Genomic DNA, 25,982 nt, shown 5'->3' with positions numbered 1-25,982 from the left:
TCACAGATGTCTGAGCTTTTGTTCCACTCTAAAGAAATTGAAATTTAAAATCATAGATATGTATTAGGGACATGATGATCTATGCAGGAAAGAACATGTGAAGCATTAATTAACATATCTGTACTTAAAGAAAATGCTATGTATGAAAGTAAATGGGTTTAAGTAAAAATCAAATATTTAAGTTACAAGTATATATATTTATTTTGATAACCTGGTTTACTGTGTTTTTTCATGTAACCAACCAGGCCCGGGTCCTGTTTGTGCTGGATAAAAGTTTTTACCTGTCCCTGGAAGAAATAGAGGTAGTGCTTTTATATGCTTAGGCTAAGAAAACCTTTCTCCAAAGCATAGTCATCAGACAATTTCTATGAAGAGCCAGAGAGTAAACATTCTAGATTTTTCAGTCCAAAAAGCAAAATTGAGGCTCTTATGTAGGTACTTTATAACAAGAGAGAAAATATATTTCCACAAATTTATTACTGATGAAATTCAAATATGATAATAGTAATAATTACTGTTACTGCTGAGTACACTTTTTGTAATATAGGTACACTAATGAGAAAAATGATGATACATTTTCCTTAATTGGGGTTCAGAGTTAGTGTTTCCTGTCATCAGAATTGATTGCAAATGTTCATCTGTTATTGCTGATCTATAATGAGATTTTACGAATTTCATCTTTGGAAATATCTTCACACAGATGTATATAGCCAATTGAAATCAGCCCACAAGCATATGGTTTTAATTGAGCATATTAATATGTTGGGAAGCATTTGTAGAATTGTAGTTTTCTCTTAGTATTTGCCTTTTAGTGTATCATTACATTGTAGATTAATTACTTCCAATTGAATGTTAGATGTCAGTGCCATAATTACACTGTTAAATAGATTTTGAGACATGGAAAATATTCTTTGCACTTGCCTTAAAGTCTTAAAAATGCTTCCAGAATTATAATTTAATCTAAAATATGTATTCACTGCAAACTTATTGAGAATTGAAATCTCACTTTTTGTTTTAACTTTTTGACAGCACTGGAAGTGTATGAAACAGCTTGATATTACTTACAATTTGAGTAATAGCTTTTGTCTAAATGAATTAACTACAGTTTAGATTTCACATATAAGTTCAGTTCTACCCTATAATGTTAGGTTGAATTTATTAAATATTATAAAACCTACAACAGAAGCTAAGTTTCAGAGCCATCAGTGATAATAGTGACTGAAAAGGTTTTAGTGTTCTGAAACTGGAATCTCAGCCCTGAGCTTTAAAAAAATTTTATCGCAGTAAAACATTACAGTTGCTAAGCCATAAAACTCCTGCATGAGCAGGCAAGACAGGTTATTCTGCTTCTGTTGCTGACAGTGATTTAGCTCATGACAGCGAATTAAGTTCACCATTGACACTATTGGTTCATTCAGTAACATGATAAATTTAGATATTTTCCAGAGTACCTGCTGATGAAAAATAATAAACAACCACCTTATATTTTCACAAGCTTTCTAAGTTATCCAACTAAGCCTTTTTATTACTCCATATATATTTTTACAAACATCATCAGTTATAACTCATCTTTCTATTTCAGCTTGTTCCAAATTAGTATTTCCTCAGTTTCTCACCACACAGACTATTCATAGAAGCTGATTCTTCAAATACTTTAAACTTGGCATTAATTCCTTGAGTAAACAACAGCAACTGAGCTGTATTAGTAATGTCTAACTCATCAACGGACAGGGTAATTTACTTGAAATCATTTGCCTTAAAAAAAAGATGACAAATTTTATTCCCATTGTCTTCAACCTTTGGAGCAGCTGGTTTTGCTGAAAGGCTAATAACAATCTCAAGCTTAGTTTCTCTGAATATATTTCTTGAGCTCTGGCTGCTGCTGCTGCTGCTGCTGCTAAGTTGCTTCAGTCGTGTCCGACTCTGTGACCCCATAGACGGCAGCTCACCAGGCTCCCCCGTCCCTGGGATTCTCCAGGCAAGAACACTGGAGTGGGTTGCCATTTCCTTCTCCAATGCATGAAAGTGAAAAGTGAAAGTGAAGTTGCTCAGTCGTGTCCGACCCTTAGCAACCCCATGGACTGCAGCCCACCGGGCTCCTCCGTCCATGGGATTTTCCAGGCGACAGTACTGGAATGGGGTGCCATCGCCTTCTCAAGCATTATTTTATTTTGCTTTTATTTTTGGTCATGCTAGTTAGCTTGCAGAACCTTAGTTTCCCGACCAGGGATCAAACCAGGACCCCAGCAGTGGAAGCACAGAATCCTAACCACCAGACCGCCAGGGAACTCCTACGTGCTTTCTACTAACTCACAATTAGCAAATTACTTTCCTTGCTTGGCTAACAAATGAGCTTCTTGGAAATTTACTTTTGTTGCAGCTTAATTTTTTGTTTTATACTCCTTCCCTTTCTTTCTTCCAGAAATTCTGCTGTGATGAGATATTCTACTTCAGATTTTCTACTTTTTTTGACCGTTGCTTTCCTGTGAATTGGGAATATTGAGATGACTACTTAGTCTGGTAATGTTTATATATATTGAATTATTTTACCACAGGCTGTAGTGTCATTGCATAATAAACAATGTTTTCTCATCTGACTTGCTAGCAAAATAATCCACACTGTCCACTGTGCATTGAAAAGAGTCCACTTCTCTCTTTTCTTGTTTTAACTTGACAGCTATGTACTGGTAATTAAAAAAAAAAAAAAAACACTATCACAGTATGCCAATATGTGTGTGTGGCACTCAAAATGCTGTTGACTTGTAACTTGGTCACTGTGATTTGTGGTACACTGAACAGCAGTGTGAAGCTCTAAGCACCACATATACAAGGAGCTACTTGATTCTGCTATTTTAATGATGAAGCTAGCCATACATAGCCAACATGTAAATGAATGAGTACAACTGCATTTGATATTATTTGTGGACACTGGAGTTTGAATTTCATATAGTTTTCATATCATGAAATAGTACTCTATTTTTTCTAAACATTAGAAAATGTAAAAATGTGTTTCTTAACTTGCAGATCTTACTAAAATCAGATAGTTTACTCATCTTTATTTAAGGTAAAGCATTACACAAGGCCAAAATCAGGAAGGAAAAGGTTGCATAAAATGTGACTGCTTGAAAAGATAATATAAGCAAAACTAGATGATGAACTGCAGTTTTGCAACAGTGTGTCAGGAAAGGGTTAATATCATCCTAGAATGAGAGAGTAGCTACAGAAAAGAAACAGACCAATACTCTATTAGAAAAATGCACAAAGATGGTTTACCAATTAAATACAAATGTCAGTAACTGTGTGAACTATTGATCCAATACTGAACCAGGAAAGGCAAACGAAAACATGGCAGGCTTTCACTTTTCACTTAATACAACTTGAATATTGCTTGAGACTTTTACAGGAAGCAAATACTGCTACATTTGTCAATGTTTAAAAACCAGCAAGCAAGTAAACAAAAGTTTTCTTATAATTTTGCTGCTTGTTTTTCTGGTCCCTAAGTTTTCTTAACATGACCAACGGTACTGTTTACTAACAGTTACCAACCACTTCCTGGGTTGCCAGGCACAGCACCAAACACTTCATGTATCAACTGTAATCTTCGATTCACCTCATGAGGGATAAATACTGTTAAGGGGATGGGAAAGAGGAGGGGGGGAAGGTGAAATAATTTGTTCAGAGCTACACAGGGAGTGAGGGAGGCAGGGTTGTGAACCCAACAAATCTATCTGCCTACAGAGATACCTTCTTTACCACCAAGCCATGCTGATGGTGTCACTTGACTCTGCTGATAAGAAATCTCCACATTTGTAAACAGCTGCATAGTATGTGGTATTAATTCTTTTCTATTTTCTCCATAGTGATTATCGTGCTCTGAAATTACCTTGCCCATCTACTACTTGTTTATTTGTTCATCACTTGAGTCTCATTTACCACACTATTAAAACAGAAGTTGCTTTTTTGATAGATGCTGGGGAAACATCCAGGATTAAGGCCCTATAGTAAAAGAATATTTATACCTGTATCTGACACATAGTAGGAACTCTAGAAATATTTGTCTAACAAGTTAAAGTTAAGGACAGATTGTGGCAACTGAAACTTTCCTTATATCCCCTTCTATCCCTCAGAAAGTATTAACAAGGTTTACAAGTGAAAGCATATTTAACATCAGTTAGTATTAAGGTATCGCGTGGACCATAGCGTTGTCTAACTCAGTGAAACTATGAGCCATGCCGTGTAGGGCCACCCAAGACGGACAGGTCATGGTGGAATGTTCTCACAAAATGTGGTCCACTGGAGAAGGGAATGGCAAACCACTTCAGTATTCCTGCCTTGAGAACCCTATGAACAGTATGAAAAGGCAAAAAGATAGGACACTGAAAGATGAACTCCCCAGGTCGGTAGGTGCTACTGGAGATCAGTGGAGAAATAACTCCAGAAAGAATGAAGAGACAGCCATAGCAAAAACAACACCAAGTTGTGGATATGACTGGTGATGGAAGCAAGATCTGATGCTGTAAAGAGTAATATTGCATAGGAACCTGGAATGTTAGGTCCATGAATCAAGGCAAATTGGATATGATCAAACAGGAGATGGCAAGAGTGAATGTCAACATTTTAAGAATCAGCAAACTAAAATGAACTGGAATGGGTGAATTTAACCCAGATAACCAGTATATCTACTACTGTGGGCAAGAATCCCTTAGAAGAAATTGAATAGCCATCATAGTCAACAGAAGAGTCTGAAATGCAGTACTTGGATGCAGTCTCAAAAACAACAGAATGATCTCTGTTCGTTTCCAAGGAAAACCATTCACTATCACGGTAATCCAAGTCTATGCCCCGACCAGTAATGCTGAAGAAGCTGAAGTTGAACGGTTCTCTGAAGACCTACAAGACCTTCTAGAATTAACACCAAAAAAGATGTCCTTTTCATTATAGGGGACTGGAATGCAAAAGTAGGAAGTCAAGAAACACCTGGAGTAACAGGCAAATTTGGCCTTGGAGTAAAGGGCAAAGGCTAATAGAGTTTTGCCAAGAGAATGCACTGGTCATAGCAAACACCCTCTTCCGATAACACAAGAGAAGACTATACACGGACATCACCAGATGGTCAACACCAAAATGAAATCGATTATATTCTTTGCAACCAAAGATGGAGAAACTCTGTATAGTCACCAGAAACAAGACCAGGAGCTGACTGTGGCTCAGATCATGAGCTCCTTATTGCCAAATTCAGACTTAAATTGAAGAAAGTAGGGAAAACCACTAGACCATTCAGGTATGACCTAAATCAAATCCCCAACGATTATACAGTGGTAGTGAGAAATAGATTTAAGGGACTAGATATGATAGAGTGCCTGTTGAACTATAGATGGAGGTTTGTGACATTGTACAGGAGACAGGGAGCATGACCATCCCCAAGGAAAAAAAATGCAAAAAGGCAAAATGGCTGTCTGAGGAGGCCTTACAAATACCTGTGAAAAGAGAAGCAAAAAGCAAAGGAGAAAAGGAAAGATATACCCACTTGAATGCAGAGTTCCAAAGAATAGCAAGAAGAGATAAGAAAGCCTTCCTCAGTGACCACTGCAAAGAAATAGGGGAAAACAACAGAATGGGAAAGACTAGAGATGTCTTCAAGAAAATTAGTGATACCAAGGGAACATTAATTGCACATATAGACTCAATAAAGGACAGAAATAGTAGAGACCAAACAGAAGCAGAAGATATTAAGAAGTGGCAAGAATACACAGAAGAACTGTACAAAAAAGATCTTCACGACCCAGATAATCATGATGGTGTGATCACTCACCTAGAGCCAGACATCCTGGAATATGAAGTCAAGTGGGCCTTAGAAAGCATCACTACAAACAAAGCTAGTGGAGGTGATGGAATTCCAATTGAGCTCTTTCACATCCTGAAAGATGATGCTCTGAAAGTGCTGCACTCAGTATGCCAGCAAATGTGGAAAACTCAGCAGTGGCCACAGGACTGGAAAAGGTCAGTTTTCATTCCAATCCCAAAGAAAGGCAATGCCAAAGAATGCTCAAACTACTTACACAATTGCATTCATCTCACATGCTAGTAAAGTAATGCTCAAAATTCTCCAAGCTGGGTTTCAGCAGTACACGAACTGTGAACTTCCAGATGTTCAAGCTGGTTCTAGAAAAGGCAGCGGAACCAGAGATCAAATTGCCAACATCCGCTGGATCATGGAACAAGCAAGAGAGTTCCAGAAAAACATCTATTTCTGCTTTATTGACTATGCCAAAGCCTTTGACTGTGTGGATCACAACAGACTGTGGAAAATTCTGAAAGAGATGGGAGTCCCAGACCACCTGACCTGCCTCCTGAGAAATCTGTATGCAGGTCAGGAAGCAACAGTTAGAACTGGACATGGAACAACAGACTGGTTCCAAATAGGGAAAGGAGTACATCAAGGCTGTATATTGTCACCCTGCTTATTTAACTTACATGCAGAGTACATCATAATGTACTCATAAGAAACGCTGGGCTAGATGAAGCACAAGCTGGAATCAAGATTGCCAGGAGAAATATGAATAACCTCAGATATGCAGATGACACCACCCTTATGGCAGAAAGTAAAGAAAAGCTAAAGGGCCTCTTGACGAAAGTGAAAGAGGAGAGTGAAAGAGTTGGCTTAAAGCTCAACATTCAGAAAACTAAGATCATGGTATCCGGTCCCATGACTTCATGGGAAACAGATGGGGAAACAGTAGCTGACTTTATTTTTCTGTGCTCCAAAATCATTGCAGATGGTGATTGCAGCCATGAAATTAAAAGCCGCTTACTCCTTGGAAGGAAAGTTATGACCTACCTAGACAGCATATTAAAAAACAGAGACATTACTTCGCCAACAAAGGTCCGTCTAATCAAGGCTATGGTTTTTCCTATGGTCATGTATGGATGTGAGAATTGGACTATAAAGAAAGGTGAGCTCCAAAGAATTGATGCTTTTGAACTGTGGTGTTGGAGAAAACTCTTGAGAGTCCCTTGGACTGCAAGGAGATCCAACCAGTCCATCCTAAAGGAGATCAGTCCTGGGTGTTCACTGAAAGGACTGATGTTGAAGCTGAAACTCCAATACCTTGGCCACCTGATGTGAAGAGCTGACTCATTTGAAAAATCCTAATACTGGGAAAGATTGAGGGCAGGAGGAAAAGGGGATGACAGAGGATGAGATGGTTGGATGGCATCACTGACTCAATGGACGTGGGTTTGGGTGGACTCTGGGAGTTGGTGATGAACAGGGAGGGCTGGCGTGCTGCAGTTCATGGGATCAAAAAGATTTGGACACGACTGAGCAGCTGAACTGAGTGGTGTTTCTGAAAGAGCAGAAAGTTGTAATTTTGATGAAGTTCAAATTATCACTTGAAAAGATATCTGTTCACTTGTCCTGGCTGTGCCGGGCTTCGTTGCTACACGTGGGCTTTCTCTCGCTGCGAGCTGGGGCTACTCTGGTTGCCATGCAAGGGCTTCTCATTGTGATGACTTTTGTTGTTGCAGGACTTAGGCTCTAGGCATGTGGGCTTCAGTGGCTGTGGTGCATGGCTTCAGTAGTTGCCGCTTGTGGACTCCAGAGTGCATGCTCATTAGTTGTGGCACATGGGCTCAGTTGCCCCGAAGCATGTAGGATCTTCCCAGACCGGGGATTGAACCATTGTCCTTGTATTGCAAGCTGAATTCTTAACCACTGAACCACCAGGGAAGCCACAGATTAATTACTTTTTTTTTAAATGATTCATGCTTCTTGTATCCAATCTAAGAAATCTTCGTCTATCTTTGGTTGACAGAACTCTAAAATGACCCCTGATGACCCACACTTGTGTAGAATTTCCTTCTCTTGAATGTGTACTGGACCTGTGAATTTGCTGAAATTTTATTTCGGTGCTTAATGTTACATTACAAAAGAAATATTAAAGATGTGATCAAGTTACTAATAAAAGTGACTTTGAGTCAATAAAAGGAGATTATGCAGAAAGGCCTAACTTAAAATTTGGGTCCAGAGTCAGAGCAAGAAAGAGTCGGGTAAGTTAAAACATGAGAAGAATTGAATTAGAGGGAGATTTTTCCATTGCTGACTTTGCAGATGAAAGAGTCCATATGACAAGAATTGCAGATGACCTCTAGCAGCTGAGAATGGCCCTTGTGAGATAGGAGGGAAGCGGGCAGGGCCCAACTGTCAAAGAATGACATAGCCATTGAGGATATGACAAAAACTAGTTAGAACCAACTAAGCCCAAGATGGTGTAAGATGACTTACAGTAGACCTTTAACCTCATTATATGCTCATTATAATGTATTATGCTAAATAACACTCCCAACCAGTACCAGGACAGTTCGAAGGCTGGCCATAAAAGGCCAAAAAGTGGGCAGTTGCCCAATTCCTGGAAATCCCTACTGCTTCCCCCCAATATTTGGAGTTACGTAGCCCATAAAAACTAACCACTCTTATCTCACCTTCTGAGATGGGCCACTTTCTGTCTATGGAATGTGTATCTCCTAGGACCCTGTAGCCTTCTGATACAAGCCCATATTCTATCTGCGGGATGTGATTCTCCCTGAATAAATCTGTTTTCACTCTGCTTCCGACTTACTGTTAAATTCTTCCCTGTACAAAGTCAAGGACTCTCACTTAGTGGCCTATCCCAGTGACTCTCCCCTAAGACCTAGGATGTGACTGTTTTCTCATGCCCTCTTCTGCCACAGTTGAATAAGAAGTAACAAAGAAATAGGGCCCATTGTCCTACAGCTGTAAGGAACTGAATTCTACCACAATTATGTGCACTTGAAAGAGGTTTATTTGAAGATAAAAAAAGATAAGATTGTGTGCTTTAAAGATTGAGTTTAATATACGGAAATATTGGGTGTCATCCAAAATATAAAATTACTTTTACATATTCATTTATTAATTTTCAGTTTTAAGTGGCAGCTTCCTCTTTTAAAAAACATCAGGAGCCTGATTTTCTTGTCTGTTTCCTGAGGAAGCAAAAAGGCAGAAACTTGGTGAATAGCAAGACCAGTGGTTGCTATAGTAAGCATGGGACTTCCTGACAATGGCTCTATTAACCGTAGGAAATGGAACCATGGGAGTGTTCTAATTTGCCATAAGATTTTGTTTCCCATCTTTAGAGTAAGAGGTTCTGCTATACCAAGGAATTGACTCTTCCAGTTTATTTAGTCAGACAGTGATTAGAAAGCCTCACTGTCTGTGTACATTGCACCATACTTAGGAGTTTTGTAATTATATGACAAGTATGATACATTTTAAGTAGAGCTTTGAAACTTTACTTCTGAAGGAAGCTTTTCCTCTAGTGGATATTGATGTACCTTGGTTATAGGCCCTATTCTGCCAGTGGTGAGAGCATAGATTTTGGAATCATGTGTGCCTGGGTTGGAGAAGGAACCCACTCCAGTATTCTGCCTGAAAAATTCCATGCAGAGGAGCCTGGTGGACTGTAGTCCATGGGGTGACAGTGTCAGACATGATTTAGCGACTAAACCAGCATACCTCAGTTCGAGTCTCAGTCCTGTCACCTACTAGTTGTTTGACTGTGGACAAGTTATTTAACTGTTCTGTGCCACAGTTTCCTCATCTGCAAATTGAAGCGTCTATTTTCTGTGCTTGTTTGAAGATATGTTAAATACCGTGCATTATATACTTTGATACAGTGCCTAACACATACTAAGCATTAACAAATGGTTATTATTACAGTCTTTGTTGAGCTACTGTTTTTTTAGATGTGTCTGGTTATGTCTTTTATTTATTTTTTTCCTTTTACTATGCCTTGTTTTTCTTTCTTTAATTGAATGACTTTGAAGATGTGATTATGGTTGAAGGTACCACTTAGAAAGGACAGGTGTGTAGAAGGCATAAAGACTGCTCATAGACCCAGCTGTAGTGGTAACTAGCCACTGTATTGACATCTCAAATTCATTGTTTCAAGACCTATACAGCATTTCAAGGCCTTGAAAAGCACAAAAAGCACCCAGAAAACAAATGGAGCAGTTACTGAAGCACTGAATAAAGATCATTATTATTTGTACTTAATGAATATGTTCCACGTTTGCCTGAGCCTTTAGATAATGCATTTTAAAACGTTACTGTTAAGTTCAAGAATGAGCCAAACTAAAAAGAAACTGTCGTCTTAGAACAGACATATTTCTTAGCTTCAAGAATCTTACTGTCAGTTGAAGGAGGCCATGAACACTTAGAATAGTGTGTGACAAGTACTTTACTAGAGGTAATGATTGACTCTCATGACTAAGGGAGAAGAAGGAATTGGGACACCTAGGATCTCTGGCTTTGGTAAAAGGGAAGACCAGAGCTTGCAAACTGATAGTTTTTGCACAGCCCACAAACTAAGAGTTGTTTTAACATCCTTAAATGGTTGGAAAAAAGTCAGATCAAAAGAAGAATGATATTTTATGACATGGATATTATGTAAAATTCAAATTTCAGTGTTCTGAAATGAAATTAAACTATAGCTACAGTTAACCTTTTGTCTGTTGCAGCTTTTATGCTACAACAGCAGAGCTGAGTAGCTGTGACAGAGGCCATATGACCTCCAAAGCCAAATGTTTACTGTGTGGCTCTTCACAGAAAAAGTTCGCTGGTCCTGGGATAGATGGTGATTTTTATTTACTATTGTTCAGTCGCTAAGTTGTGTGCAACTCTTAGGACACCATGGACTACAGCACACAAGTCTTTCCTGTCCTTTACTATGTCCCGGAATTTGCTCAAATTCATGTCCATTGAGGTGGTGATGCCATCCAGCCATCTCATCCTCTGGCACCCCCTTCTCCTCTTCCCTTTAGTCTTTCTCAGCATCAGGGTCTTTTCCAGTGAGTTGGCTTTTCACATCAGGTGGCCAAAGTATTGGAGCTTTAGCATCGATCCTTCCAATAAATATTCAGGGTTGATTTCCTTTAGGATTGACTGGTTTGGTCTCCTTTTCCAGCACCACAGTTTGAAAGCATGAATTTTTCAGTGCTTAGCCTTCTTTATAGTCCAACTCTCACATCCATACATGACTACTGGAAAAACCATAGCTTTAACTATATGGACCTTTGTTGGCAAATTGATGTCTCTGCTTTATAATATGCTTAGGCTGGGTTTGTCATAGCTTTTCTTCCAAGGAGCAAGCATCACCATGATCTTAGTTTTTTAAATGTTGAATTCATCGCCATGATCTTAGTTTTTTGAATGTTGAATTTTAAGCCAGCCTTTTCATTCTCCTCTTTCACCTTCAAGAGGCTCTGTAGTTCCTCTTTGCTTTCTGCCATTAGGGTAGTATCACCTGCATATCTGAGCTGCTTGATATTTCTCCCAGTAGTGTTGATTCCAGCTTGTTGATTCTGGTTGAGTAATGATGGGACTTGTGGCAGTGGTCAGATTCACAGTTTGGTGGTATAAATAAGGATTATGAAATCTTTGAAGATTGTTGTTGACTGTTTATCAAGAGGAGTTCCTGTGGAGACAAAGTGAGAGTGTATGTCAAAGGGTATGAAGTAGAGGAGGAGGGACACTGCCGGGGTCCAGCCCCCGTGGATCCAGGGAATTCGAAGGTGGGGACGGCGTCGGCGTCTTTGGAAAAATACATATGTAATTACAGATATATAGAGAGATTAGAAACGGATAGTGTAGTAGGAGATAGTGTAGTGGAGAAAAGGAGGCTGAATCCAGATGGGAATTCAGCCAGAGAAACGGGAGCAAGAAAGAAGCGACATGGGGGAATCAGTCTTTCCGGAAACTGATCCATTTTCTTTATTTTTAGGTTTGCTTATATACCTTTTGTTACACATAGGGATGAATACAGAGTCACGGGTGGGGGGGGGGGTCAGCAGTCCTGACCTTTATCAAAATCAGTTGCTTCACATTAAAAGGTCTTAGGGATTTTATGATCCTTTCTTTCTGATAACCAAAAACTTATTTTTTCCAAGGGTGTTTTTTCTTAAACCAGGCACCACCCTCCAAATAAAGTTACCCTCCTATAGGGTGAGGGTGTAGTGAGTTACAATCAAGAAAGGAATTTATTTAACCCAAGGTTAACATGATTAGTCTCAAAGGTTAATACTTATTTCTCCTATATGCTTAAAGATTAATACTTATTTCTTCCTATATGCTAGTTATATTCATTATAAGGGTAGGGAACATGGAGATTTAGCAGCAAACATCAGCCCAACAAATGAAAATCCTTTCACCAATGCTCCCCTTAAGATCTATTTAGTCTTAAGATAGTGATAAAGTTACATTTTTACATAGCAAGGACACAGTGATTTATAACAAAGTACAGTGATCTATTACAAAAGAGAAAATCCATTAACTCAAAAGTCTAGTATTGCTAACATCAAAAACTACTATATTTCCTTTACTATATTCCAAATACATTGATTAATATATCCCCAGGTGCCTAAGGATATGGAGGCCTGGTGGCAATCATTGACTCAACAAGAAGAAAAAGCCCTATGCTAATTAAGACTCTCAAAATACTCCAAAACTCTCTGTGCTGTTTATGGTTAAGAGGTAGTAAACAATCATGTGCGTAGTGGCAGTATGGATAATCCTGTCACACAAGCTAGTCTGTCAGCAGAGAGGTTTGACCTAAGACACCCTTGTCACACCCAGGACAGGGACTAGCAGCAATTGTTAGCACAACAAATGAAAAACCCTTCACCAATATAATTCCTAACCAACCCACTATAATAATTTCTAACTCCCCAAAAGAATTTGCCTTTAGTAAGTCTAAAACATCTCATGCCTCTTAGATTGGGAGGCTGTAAACAATCACATGTGGCCGGACGAACTTATACAGGTGGGCTAGATAACCTTCAGAGGAGTCCGTAAGCTGAAACACTCTTGTCACGCCGAAGAATTTTTATTGCCTTGGAGCTGCACATTTACTCCTCTGAGAAAAACGGTTATGGGGGAGAGCATAAAACAGACTCTGGTTTTGGGGTAGATGCTCGGGAACAGGGGGTTTCCTGAGGTTTGATTACGCCTTTGCATATGCCAAGCCTCCTTCCTCATGACCTTTGCCACGGGCGGAATTCCTCACGCTGGCCCCTGGCAGGACACTAAATGTACTGTTGAGAAGATTGGCAGGGAAGGAAAGGGGAGAAAGTGATAGCTGGGAATGGAAGGCATTAGAGATTTCGTTTGAAAGTTTCTTTAAGATGGTAAAGGCTTGTGTCTATTCATGCACTGAGGGAGTCAGCACTTGCTAACTGCCTGGAATGGTGGTATTGGATGCCACCATTCAGTTTTTCATAGAGACACATTTTGAACAGTTCTTGGGGTAATCTTACTTTACCCTTTTTGGAATTGTATGTTTAATGTGCTTCCTACATTTAGACATATTATCCCTTTAGCTGGAAAGAGAAATGGACATCAGTCAGTTCAGTTCAGTTGCTCAGTCGTGTCCGACCCTTTGTAATCCCATGAATTGCAGCACGCCAGGCCTCCCTGTCCATCACCAACTCCCGGAGTTTACCCAAACACGTCCATCGAGTCAGTGATGCCATCCAGCCATCTCATCCTCTGTCGTCCCCCTCTCCTCTTGCCCCCAATCCCTTCCAGCATCAGAGTCTTTTCAGTGAGTCAACAGTTCACATGATGTGGCCAACGTATTGGAGTTTCAGCTTTAGCATCAGTCCTTCCAAAGAACACCCAGGACTGACCTCCTTTAGGATGGACTGGTTGGATCTCCTTGCAGTCCAAGGGACTCTCAAGAGTCTTCTCCAGCACCACAGTTCAAAAGCATCAATTCTTCGGTGCTCAGCTTTCTTCACAGTCCAACTCTCACATCCTTATATGGCCAATGGAAAAACCATAGCCTTGACTAGATGGACCTTTGTTGACAAAGTAATGTCTCTGCTTTTCAATATGCTATCTAGGTTGGTCAAAACTTTCCTTCCAAGGAGTAAGCGTCTTTTAATTTCACGGCTGCAGTCACCATTTGCAGTGATTTTGGAGCCCCAAAAAATAAAGTCTGACACTGTTTCCACTGTTTCCCCATCTATTTCCCATGAAGTGATGGGACCAGATGCCATGATTTTCGTTTTCTGAATCTTGAGCTTTAAGCCAACTTTTTCACTGTCCTTTTTCACTTTCATCAAGAGGCTCTTTAGTTCCTCTTCACTTTCTGCCATAAGGGTGGTGTCATCTGCATATCTGAGGTTGTTGATATTTCTCCCGGCAATCTTGATTCCAGCTTGTGCTTCTTCTAGCCCAGCGTTTCTCATGATGTACTCTGCATATAAGTTAAATAAGCAGGGTGACAATATACAGCCTTGACGTACTCCTTTTCCTATTTAGAATCAGTCTCTTGTTCCATGTCCAGTTTTAACTGTTGCTTCCTGACCTGCATATAGGTTTCTCAATAGGCAGGTCAGGTGGTCTGGTATTCCCATCTCTTTCAGAATTTTCCACAGTTTATTGTGATCCACACAGTCAAAGGCTTTGGCATAGTCAATAAAGCAGAAATAGATGTTTTTCTGGAATTCTGTTGCTTCTTCCATGATCCAGCGGATGTTGGCAATTTGATCTCTGGTTCCTCTGCCTTTTCTAAAACCAGCTTGAACATCTGGAAGTTCACAGTTCGTGTACTGCTGAAACCCGGCTTGGAGAATTTTGAGCATTACTTTACTAGCATGTGAGATGAGTGCAATTGTGCGGTAGTTTGAGCATTCTTTGGACATAGGCATTGAGAAACAAGGCCAACAAATGTTCTTCCCTCATCCTATCTGGGGCATTGATCTCATCTATGAAAACATGAGGGTGAATGAACAGGCTCCATTGTCTCTTCTGAAAGTCTTTATAAACAAATAAGGAACCCTATGAAAAGTCTGTGAAGCCCAATGCCTGATCTTTTCGTTCCTTGGTACCTGGGCATATGCTTTTTTTTTTTTTTTAAGAACACCAGCAATTTGTTTATGACTGACTCCTTAGTGAATTTTTGGGCACAGTGTGTACAAAATATACCAGTTTATCCTACCATTAGAATATTTCCTTAGGAGCAGAATTTAGCATCTTCTAATGGTTTTATTATTATGTATCAGTAATAGATGGTGGTTAAGGAATATTTCCCTGGTGGCTCAGATGGTGAAGAATCTGCCTGCAGTGCAGGGGAGCCTGTTTAGTCCCTGGGTTTGGAAGATCCCCTGGAGAAACCCACTCCAGTATTCTTGTCTGGAGAATTCCATGGACAGAGGAACTTGGCGGGCTGCCATCCATGGGGTCACACAGAGTTGGACATGACTGAGAAACTAACACTAATAAGGAATACTTAAATAGTGCAGAGGTCTCACCATCATTAACATTTTAGTTTATTTAATTGGGAGGCATATTTTTCCCCAGTGGTTTTTGTTACTTCATCAGTGTAAGTAGTACACTTAATATATGTGCCAATTGGGTTCTCCAGGAATTAGATTGAGATGGAATAGGAAAACAAAGGGCTTTTTGAGGAGTAATGCCTGTGAAGTGGCAGAACAGATTAGGTTGGGCATGGAAGGCCATCAGACTGCAGTGCACACCTGACAAAATCTGTCAGCCCAGATGGCCAAATTGACTGGTTTGAAAAGTCGAGACCATTGTACCACCCCGCATTGTCCACTCGTTGGCTAGGGACAACGAGTCCTGAGGAAAGGATAACCTCTATTTGAAAGCTAAGGTGAATTCTAAAGGGATTAACAGCAGGAAGCTGTCAGCTTACCAGTCTCCACAACTAAATAAGAAGTCCCTTTTTGAAGAGGGTTCTGAGCAGTAAAGCTTTGTGTCTGCTAGGACATAAAGTGTCTGTCCTGCTCACATGAGTAGGGTGGCTACTATCAAACAAACCAGAAAACAAGTGTTGGTGAGGATGTGGGGAAATTAGAACATTGTAAACTGTTGGTGGGGATGTAAAGTGGTATATAGCAGCTGTGGAAAACGTTTTGGAGATATTTTTAAAAATTAAACGTATAATTACCACATGATTCAGCAATTCTGCTTCTGGTATATGCCCAAAAGAATTGAAAGTGATCCCAAAAGCTCAGCTTCTCTGTACACTGGTGCTGCAGTTTTGGGTGAAGTAGTGAAGGGTAGCTTTATTATTTCGCCAGGGAAAGGGACCCATAGTGGGCTAATGCCCTTAAAACCATGTGTCTCAACTTGAGGAAGATAGTGAGAAGTTTTATAGTAATTGTTTAAAGAGGGCATGATCAACTTGTGGACATTCTTCTGATGGGTTCAGTCAGTTCAGCTCAGTCATGTCCAACTCTTTGCAACCCCGTGGACTGAAGCACGCCAGGCCTCCCTGTCCCATCACCAACTCCCGGAGTTTACTCAAACTCATGGCCATTGAGTCGGTGATGCCTTCCAACCACCTCATCCTCTCATCCCCTTCTCTTGCCTTCAGCCTTTCCCAGCATCAGGGTCTTTTCCATCGAGTCAGTTCTTTGCATCAGGTGGCCAAAGTATTGGAGTTTCAGCTTCAGCATCAGTCCTTCCAGTGAATATTCAGGACTGATTTCCTTTAGGATGGACTGGTTGGATCTCCTTGCTGTCCAAGGGACTCTCAAGAGTCTTCAACACCACAGTTCAAAAGCACCAACTCTTTGGTGCTCAGCTTTCTTTATAGTCCAACTCTCACATCCAAACATGACTACTGGAAAAACCATAGCTTTGACTAGACAGACTTTTGTTGACAAAATAACGTCTCTGCTTTTTAATATGTTGTCTAGGTTTGTCATAGCTTTTCTTCCTAAGAGCAAGCGTCTTTTAATTTCACAGTTGCAGTACCCATCTGCAGTGATTTTGGAGTCCCCCAAAATAAAGTCTCTCACTGTTTCCATTGCTACCCCATCTATTTGCCATAAAGTGATGGGACTGTATGCCACGATCTTAGTTTTCTGAATGTTGAGTTTTAAGCCAACTTTTTCACTCTTCTCTTTCATTTTCATCAAGAGGCTCTTAAGTTCTTTACTTTCTGCCATAAGGGTGGTGTCATCTGTGTATCTGAGGTTGTTGATATTTCTCCCAGCAATCTTAGAGTCAGACATGCCTGAGTGACTGGACTGAACTGATATTGATTCCAGCTTGTGCTTCATCCAGCCCGGCACATCTCATGATATTTGCTGCATATAAGTTAAATAAGCAGGGTGACAATATGCAGCCTTGATGTACTCCTTTCCCTATTTGAAAACAGTCTGTAGTTCCATGTACAGTTCTAACTGTTGCTTCTTGACCTGCATACAGATTCTCAGGAGGCAGGTCAGGTGGTCTGGTACTCCCATCTCTTTAAGAATTTTCCACACAGTCAAAGGCTTTGGCATAGTCAACAAAGCAGAAGTAGATGTTTTTCTGGAACTCTTTTGCTTTTTCAATGATCCAACAGATGTTGGCAATTTGATATCTGGTTCCTCAGGAAAAGGTCAGTTTTCATTCCTATCCCAAAGAAAGGCAATGCCAAAGAATGTTCAGACTACTGCACAATTGAACTCATCTCACATGCTAGCAAAGTAATGCTCAAAATTCTCCAAGCCAGGCTTCAATGGTACATGAACTGTGAACTTCCAGCTGTTGAAGCTGGAATTAGAAAAGGCAGAGAATAGTGAATGCAGACTCTATAGTCTTTTTCCAAGGGAGAAAACTGAGGCTTAAGGAGGTTTATAGTTTTGGCTTTAGACACTTCACTAGACACTTAGGTTGCAGAGGTTAGACCCGAGGGTGTTTTTGACCAATGCTGGGGTTTTCAGCTTTGGCCTTTGGGGATGCTTCTTTGTTTTGGAAGGGCCATCCTATGATTTGTTCATCAAAACTGTCTTCAGCCATTGCCAAATGTCCCCTATGGGAATGTTATGGTACATAAATACCTCTACCATGGAATAGTCCAGGTTTTTGGACAAGGGAGGAGTGTTCCATCCTATCTCCTACAATAAGGACCTAATATATTGTTGAATTCTGTTCTCATGAGCTCGTCAGTGATCTGAATTAACTATTTAAGATGAAGTTTTGTGCTGTGACTCCTGGAATGTTCAGTACAACTCTGTGAGATATCTTGGTAGAGTGTACCCCTCTCCCCCAGAACAACCAGTGCTCTTTAAATAGGGCTGTTTCATCTTTCTAAAGGTTTTTTTTTCTTTAGTTGCAGGTGGCACAACTGAGAAAGGTTTTTAATGGAATTCCAATGAGTGTTGATGGATGATGCAGTTCAAATAGCTAAAGAGGTAAAACCTGAAGTACAAGGAAACATTTGTCACCCAAATTATTGTCTTCGCAAAATATAGCTAAAATCATATTTTCTCCCACTCCCATTTAATTTCCAGGCTATAAGAGTAGGTTTTCTTTTTTTTTTTTTAAGAGTATTTTTATTTATTTATTTGGCTGTGTCAAGTCTTTGTTGCGGTATGCAGGATCTTGAGTTGCAGCATGAGAACTCCTAGTTGTGGCCTGTGGGATCTAGCTTCTCCACTAGGGGTCAAACCCAGGCCCCCTGCATTAGAAACACAGAGTCTTAGCCACGGGGTCACTGGGGAAGTCCCAAGAGTAGGGTGTTTTTTTTTTTTTAATGCTTAAAAATGTTATAATTTTCATCATTTTAAGACACTGGTTCTCAACCTGGTCATGAATCAGGATCACTTAAAGAGCTTTCAGAAATAAAAGACCAAAATATCTGTACCCTGCTGTCCTGCCCTTGTTGAATCAGAGTTTCTCTGGGTAGAGCCGAGATGCTCCTGATGTCAACTACAAATTGGCACTTGCCATTTGCCTCTGCAAGGATCAAATTACAAGTTGCAACCGCTGACCTTCAACCCCACCCTGAATCCTTTCAGGGTGGAGATAAGGAATGAGGCACTCTGTGCTCTGGGAAAAACTGGCAGAACACGCCTTCAGATAGATATTTTCAGGAAAAGATTTTATGAGCCCACTTCTTGCATCTCCTCATATCTAGAAAAGCACTAAAATCATTCATGGTGACATGTGCTCCTCGTGGCTAGCAGTCACCCTTACGAGACTGGCAGCAACGTTCTGCAGAAATGTGTGCCTGATTGCATGTATTCTGCCCTCACCAAAATCACATAATACACTGACCTTCCTACCACCTCTTCAGAAGGGTTTCTTAGAGCTCCTGAATTGCTGCCTCCTAGGTTATAGTTGGCATTTTGCTTCAAATAAAACAACTCACAACTCACATTGTGCATTTTTTTTAGTTGACATTGATATGGATCCTTGTTGAAGAGCTGATGCATTGAGAGTTTCAAAGAATTCAGTACTCAGTCTGTATAGATTTAAACAACAACTTGTATGAAAAAGGCAAAGCAGAGTTTCATTATCAACTTACCCATCATTCCAAGTTTTAAACAGCAGTGTAAACCAGCACTACAGTTTTGGAAAATCATTGAGTATTTTCTACAAGCTAAATATACATGTATCCAATAATCCAGAAATTCTACCCCTAGGTATTTACCCTTGAGAAATGAAAATATATGTCTTCATAAAGACTTGCATGTGAATATTCACTGTAGCTTTATTTATATTAGCAAAAAAGAAAAAAAAAGGAAATAAATGTCTAAAAATAGGTGAAAAGATGAATAAATTGTGATACATTCATACAGTGGAATTGTACTCAGCAATAGAGAGGAATGAACCTCTGCATAACAATATGGATAAATCTCACAGATATATATAAGAAGCCAGACACAAAAAAAAGTAGATACAGTTCGGTTGCCAGGAGATATGATGATAGAAATCAGACTAGTGGTTCTTCTGGCAGGAGTTTGGAGAAGGAAAAGGTATGAGAGAGCAGCACTGAAAAGGTGTTACATGTTAAAGTATTCATATACATATTTTTTTCTTTGTTGTACAAAAATATGTAACAAAAATTAACCATTTAAATCAGTTTTACGTGTACAGATCATTGACATTAAGTATATTTATATTGTTGTGCAACCATCATCACCACCAACAGTCTCTAGAACTTCATTTTCCTCAACTGAAATCCTGTACCTTTTATAGCTAACTCCTCATTTCCCCTTTTCCTGAATTCCTGGCAACCACATTCTGCTTTCCCTGACTGCTTTGACTACTCTAGGTACACATGTAACTGGAACTGTACAGTATTTGTCATTTTGTGTCTAGCTTATTTCACTTAGTATAATCTGCAAGGTTTATTCATGTTGTAGCATGGATCAGAATTTCCATCCTTTTTAAGGCCAAATGATCTTCTACTGTGTATATATGCCACATTTTGTTTATTCATCCTTCAGTGGACATTTGGGTTGTCTATAGCTTTTGGCTGTTGTGAGTAATGTTACTATGAATTGTTATTGTTATATGAATTGTTAATAACAGTTGTTATTGTTCAGTTGGTAAGTCATATCCAACTCTTACGACACCATGGACGTTATACCAGCCTTCCCTGTCCTTCACCATCTTGTGAAATGTCCTCATATTCATGTACATTGAGTTGGTGATATTATCTAACCATCTCATCCTCTGCCAACCCCTTCTCCTTTTACCTTCAGTCTTTCTCAGCATCAGGGTCTTTTCCAGTAAGTCGGCTCTTCATATCAGGGGCCAGAGTATAGGAGCTTCAGCATCAGTCCTTCCAGTGAATATTGAAGGTTGGTTTCCTTTAGGATTGACTGGTTGGATCTCCTTGAAGTCCATGGGGCTCTCAAGAGCCTTCTTCAGCACCATGGTTCAAAAGTGTCAGTTCTTTGGCACTTAGCCTTCCAGAGTTTACATCTGTACATGACTACTGGAAAAAGCATAGCTTTGACTGTTATATAGACCTTTGTTGGCAAAATGATGTCTCTGCTTTTTAATATGCTGTTTAGGTTTGTCATAGCTTTTCTTCCAAGGAGCAAGCGTCTTTTAATTTCATGGCTGCAGTCACCATCTGCAGTGATTTTGGAGGCCAAGATAATACCTGTGACTTTGCACTTTTTCCCCATCTATTTGCCATGAAGTGATGGGACCAGATGCCATGGTCTTAGTTTTTTGAATGATGAGTTTTAAGCCTAGCCCACTTTTTTACGCTCTTCTTTCACCCTCCTCAAGAGGCTCTTTAGTTCCTCTTCACTTTCTGCCATTAGAGTGGTATCATCTGCATATCTGAGGTTGTTGATACTTCTTCTGACAGTGTTGATTCCAGCTTGTGATTCATCCAGCCTGGCATTTCACATGATCAGACGGTAAAGCATCTGTCTACAATGCGGGAGACCCGGGTTCGAGCCCTGGGTTGGGAAGATCCCCTGGAGAAGGAAATGGCAATCCACTCTAGTACTATTGCCTGGAAAATCCCATGGGCAGAGGAGCCTGGCAGGCTGCAGTCTATGGGGTCGCAAAGAGTCCGATACGACTGAGAGACTTCATTTCACTCTGCATTTAATTTAAATATATTTAATTTAAATATACAGCCTTGCCGTACTGCTTTCCCAGTTTTAAACCAATCTGTTGTTCCATATCTGGTTCTAACTGTTGCTTCTTGGCCTGCATACAGGTTTCTCAGGAGGCACGTGAGGTTGTCCAGTATTCCCATCTCTCTAAGAATTTTCCAGTTTGTTGTGATCCACACAAAGGCTTTAGTGTAGTCAATGAAGCAGAAGTAGACATTTTTCTGGAATTCCCTTGCTTTCTCCATAATCCAGCGAATGTTAGCAGTTTGATCTCTGGTTCCTCTGCCTCTTTGAAACCCAACTTGTACACCTGGAGGGTCTGGGTTCACTTACTGCTGAAGCCTAGCTTGAAGAATTTTGAGCATAACCTTGCTAGTAAGTGAGATTAGTGTAAATTGTATGGTAGTTTGAACATTCTTTGGCATTGCCCTTCTTTGGGATTAGAATGAAAATTGACCTTCGGTCCTGTGGCCACTGCTGAGTTTTCCAAATTTGCTGACATATTGAGTACAGCGCTTTCACAGCATCCTCTTTTAGGAATTTAAATAGCTCAACTGGAATTTTCTTTCTGGAGTTCCTGATTTTCTTTTTTCTTGTCTCTTTTTTTTTTTTTTTTTTGGTCTGTCTTTATTATTATCCTACTGTTCCCCATGCTGTCAATCATATACATTCTAGTCTGTTATTCTTGAGGTCATCTGCATGGCTGTTTTCTTGTGATTTCCCTCATTGCATTTTTAAGTTGTATCCTTCCCCCTGATCTTAGATCTTGGTTTTCTTTTTTTAATTAAAAATTAAAAGCTTTTTTGTGTGTGTGCTAAAGTTCATTCTCAAGTAACTTCTTAAGAGAAAGAGTACCCAGCAGATAAACTGATTCTTCTGATGTCTGTTCTCCCCTCATGTTTGAGTGATGGTTGGGTTTAGAATTCTGAATTGCAGGGTATTTTCCCTCTGAACTTTGTTTGCTCGATTTTTTTCTGGCATTCATTGTTCATCATAGGATGTGAAATTTAGTCTCATTTTGTTTCCTGTAGGAAATTTATCATTTCTCTGAAAACTTTTTTTCCATACATAGTTGATCATGAACAGTACGGGTTTGAACTGCATGCTTGAACTCCTCTTATACACAAATTTTTAAAAATAAATAACAGGCATACTTTGAAGATATTGTGGGTTTGGTTCCAGACCACTGCATAAATACTGCAATAAACTGAGTCACATAATTTTTTTCTGGTATCTCAGTACATGTAAAAGCTATGTTTAGGGGGAGTTCCCTGGTTGTCCTGTGGTTAGGGCTCCACTCTTTCACTACTGAGGGCCCAGCTTCAATCCCTGGTATGACTATGATGATACCACAAGCCACATGATACAGTAAAAAAAATAAAAAGAAAAATTTGTACTAACTGTGCAATCACATTAAGTCTAAAAAAAAAATCTAACCTAATTAAGAAATACTTTATTGGTGAAAAATGAGCTTTCAGTCAATCATAATCTTTTTGCAGTAGTAACATCAAAGATCACAGGTCACCATAGCAAATATAATAATAATGAACACATTCAGAACATTGCAAGAGCTAACAAAACGGGGTGCAGAGACACAGAGTAAGCAAATGGTACTGGAAAATGGTACCAACAGACTATCTTGATGCAGGATTGCCACAGACCTTCAATTTGTAAAAAACAGTTTCTGCAAAGCATAGTAGTGTCGAGTGCAATACAAAGAGGTATGGTTGAATGTACTATATAGCACCATATGATGGTTGAATCTGAGGATGCCAAACCTAGGATGTGGAGGGCCAACTATATAAAGTTACACGTGAATTTTTTTTCCTTTGGCTGTGTTAGATCTTCCTTGCTATGTGTTGGCTTTTCTCGAGTTTCAACCAGATGGGGGGGGTGGGGCTGCTGTCTAGTTGTGGTGCCTGGATTTCTCATTGTGGTGGCTTCTCTTTTCTTGTGCAGTACAGGCTTTGGGGCACAGTAGCTGTGGCACATGGGCTTTTTTGCCCCAGGCCATGTGAGATCTTCCAGGACCAGGAATCGAACCTTGTCCCCTGCATTGGCAGATGGATGCTTTTTTTTTTTAATTTTTAATTGGAAGGTAATTGCTTTACAGTGTTGTGTTGGTGCCTGCCATACATCAACATATGTCCCCTCTCTCCCGCTTCCCACCCTCTAGGTTGTCACAGAGCACTGGCTTTAGATCCCTCTGTCAAATGGCAAATTCCCACTGGCTATCTATTTTATGTATGGTACTGCATGTGTTTCAGTGCTAGTCTCAGTTCATCCCACTCTCTCCTTCCCCTCCACTGTGTCCACAAGTCTGTTCTCTGTTATGTCTAGCAGATGGATTCTTAAGCATTCTTTATACATGAATTTTTGACTGTGTGGGGGACTGGTGGTGGTAATGGAGGTCTGGTTGGTACCTTTAACCCCCTGAGTTGTTCAAGGGTCAGTTGTTTTCTAAGAATTCCATAGTGGTGTACTTGATGGGTCCCTTAATCTGTTTTGTTTTGTTTTGTTTTTGAAAATATTTATTTGGCTGCATTGGCTCTTGGTTGCAGCATGAGGGATCTTTTCTTTGCAGCACACGGGCTTTTCTTAGTTATGACATGCGGTCTTAGTTGCTCTCTGTTATGTGGAATCCTGTTTCCCCCGTCAGGATCGAACCCATGTCCCCTGCATTGGAAGGTGAATTCTCAGTCACTGGACCACCACCAGGAAAGTCCTAGCCCCCTTAATCTGCAGACTCATATTTTTCATGTTTAATGATTGCCTTATGTTTTTCTTAGATGATATTCTCCACTCCATTTTCTTACTTCTTTCTCTCAGAAGTTCTAATTCGGCCTCTTGGATTGCTCTTATAATGTTCTTATCTATTCTCGCCTGTTTTCAAACTTTTTTTCTTTGGTTTCCTTTTTTCAGGTCTCTTTTCTGGGAGATTTTCACAACTTTTTCTCTGCCTCTTTCTATTGAATTATTTTCAGTTTATTTAAAAATTTTCTAGAATTGTTGCTTGTTTTATGATTTTACTTCTATTTTTGTTTTATCTCTGAAGATAGTTTTTAAAAGTTTTATTTTTTTTCCTGGAATCATTCCTGTTTCCTCCAGTCATTTTCTTTTCCTGTTTATCTTTGGTAATCCTTGCCTATTCTTTCATTTTTAAGAATGAAAGCTTAGAAAAGTTGAGTAAGAGCTTTGAGTACATAGGAAAGACTTGTCAGCTGGCAGAGTAAGTGAGCATGAGCTGGCTGTTAAACTTTGAAGAATGCAGAGGACTTGACCATAGCATTAGCTCTCTGTTTTTCCTGTTCTCCCAACTTTAGTTCCTGCTGTATGTTTAAACAAATTCTTTATTATTTACTTAATGTACATCACTGCTTCTGAACAGTGTCATCATTAATGAGGGTGAGGTAAGACTATGTGTGCTGACATCAAAAAATGACCATAAAATAGTGTAGGACAAAAAGAAAAATCAAGTTACAGACTTCTGGTTCATGATGCCACATTAAAGACATTTATTTGTTCTTTCTGATAGCACCTCACTGAAATGATAGTGGAGGAATAATAATTTTAAAAGTAAATAAAAAATAATTTAACAATGAGGAAGTTGTAGTAGGGCCTGTAGTAGGTGAAAGAAAGGGAATTGGGAGAGAAGAACTAAATGGAGGAAGCCACAGCCCAGAAAACTCATGGGATGAGCTCTTGATCAGGAGGGATCTGTAGTAGGAAAGGCCCAAGACATGGAAATGTTGGCAGGGAAGCAGGCACTGACTGAAGAAAATTTGTTTAAATGTTTGTGGATACTCTAACCCCAGGCTGCTAGGAGTCCGAAGATTTCTAGTTTGTGGCAGCAGAAACCCCAAAGTAAGCTTCCAACTGCTGATCACATCCCAGAGTGGCTGTAGAAGTGAGGAACAGAGTGAGCTGTTACTACCAACATGAATGCATTACTGTTTTCATCCTCATCACTATATGTGCAAATTTTGAGGTTCAAGAAACCTATAGAATGCTTCTTAGGGGAAAAGTTTAAGTGTAAAGTCTTACAAATTTGAATGTTATGATATTGAGTTATATAGAATTTGAGTTCCTCATCTTGAAGGTGTACGTTAAGGTGAGGGCTTAATTGAAGCCAGAAAAGTTAAGGCAAAGAAATGTGTGATTTGAGTATAAATGGTCATTTTGGTCATAATGAAGGATTAGTGAATAAGGAACAGGTGTAGGGACAACTTGGAAAATGCCTGCTGTGTACTAGATTTTATGATGGAGTTTTATGTGTAGATATATTTACATTTATATTACTTTTTTTTTTGGCTATGCTCTGTGGCATGTGGGATCTTAGTTGTAGGTCCTACCCACTGGACCACCAGGGAATTCCCTACATTATGTTTTTTATAGTACTCATAGCAGTCCCCTGTTATCAGTGGGAGACACTGCTATTTTAAAGATAAGGAAATGAAAACTCAAAACATAAAAACCAAGAGCTTTTTCTAAGCTGTAGTCGTCTCAGAGCTAAGATTCATATACAAGTACGTGTGACTTGACAGTCCGTGTGTTTTCCACTCTACTCTGTTGGCTCTCTG

General features: G+C 39.7%; 1 protein-coding gene across 5 annotated transcripts in view; it reads left to right on the top strand.

Moving 5' to 3' along the window:
- PTPRA (protein tyrosine phosphatase receptor type A) overlaps positions 1 to 25,982 on the top strand; it is a 170,620-nt gene that overhangs the window by 31,580 nt on the left and 113,058 nt on the right. For 3 of the 5 annotated variants that reach the window (XM_052651292.1, XM_052651295.1, XM_052651291.1), the window contains exon 2: positions 18,147 to 18,228. The exons of 1 other annotated variant lie outside the window; for it this stretch is intronic. In XM_052651292.1, the coding sequence (XP_052507252.1) occupies positions 18,199 to 18,228 (30 nt within the window). In that variant the 5' untranslated portion in view covers positions 18,147 to 18,198. Of the gene's footprint in view, positions 1 to 2,445; positions 2,521 to 18,146; positions 18,229 to 25,982 lie in introns of those variants that run through there. One more of the 5 variants, XM_052651293.1, reaches the window with a different exon arrangement.

This window comes from Budorcas taxicolor, chromosome 13, assembly GCF_023091745.1.
Source record: "Budorcas taxicolor isolate Tak-1 chromosome 13, Takin1.1, whole genome shotgun sequence".
NCBI classification, from domain to species: Eukaryota; Metazoa; Chordata; class Mammalia; order Artiodactyla; family Bovidae; genus Budorcas; species Budorcas taxicolor.
This window is presented reverse-complemented; position numbering and strand designations above follow the sequence as displayed.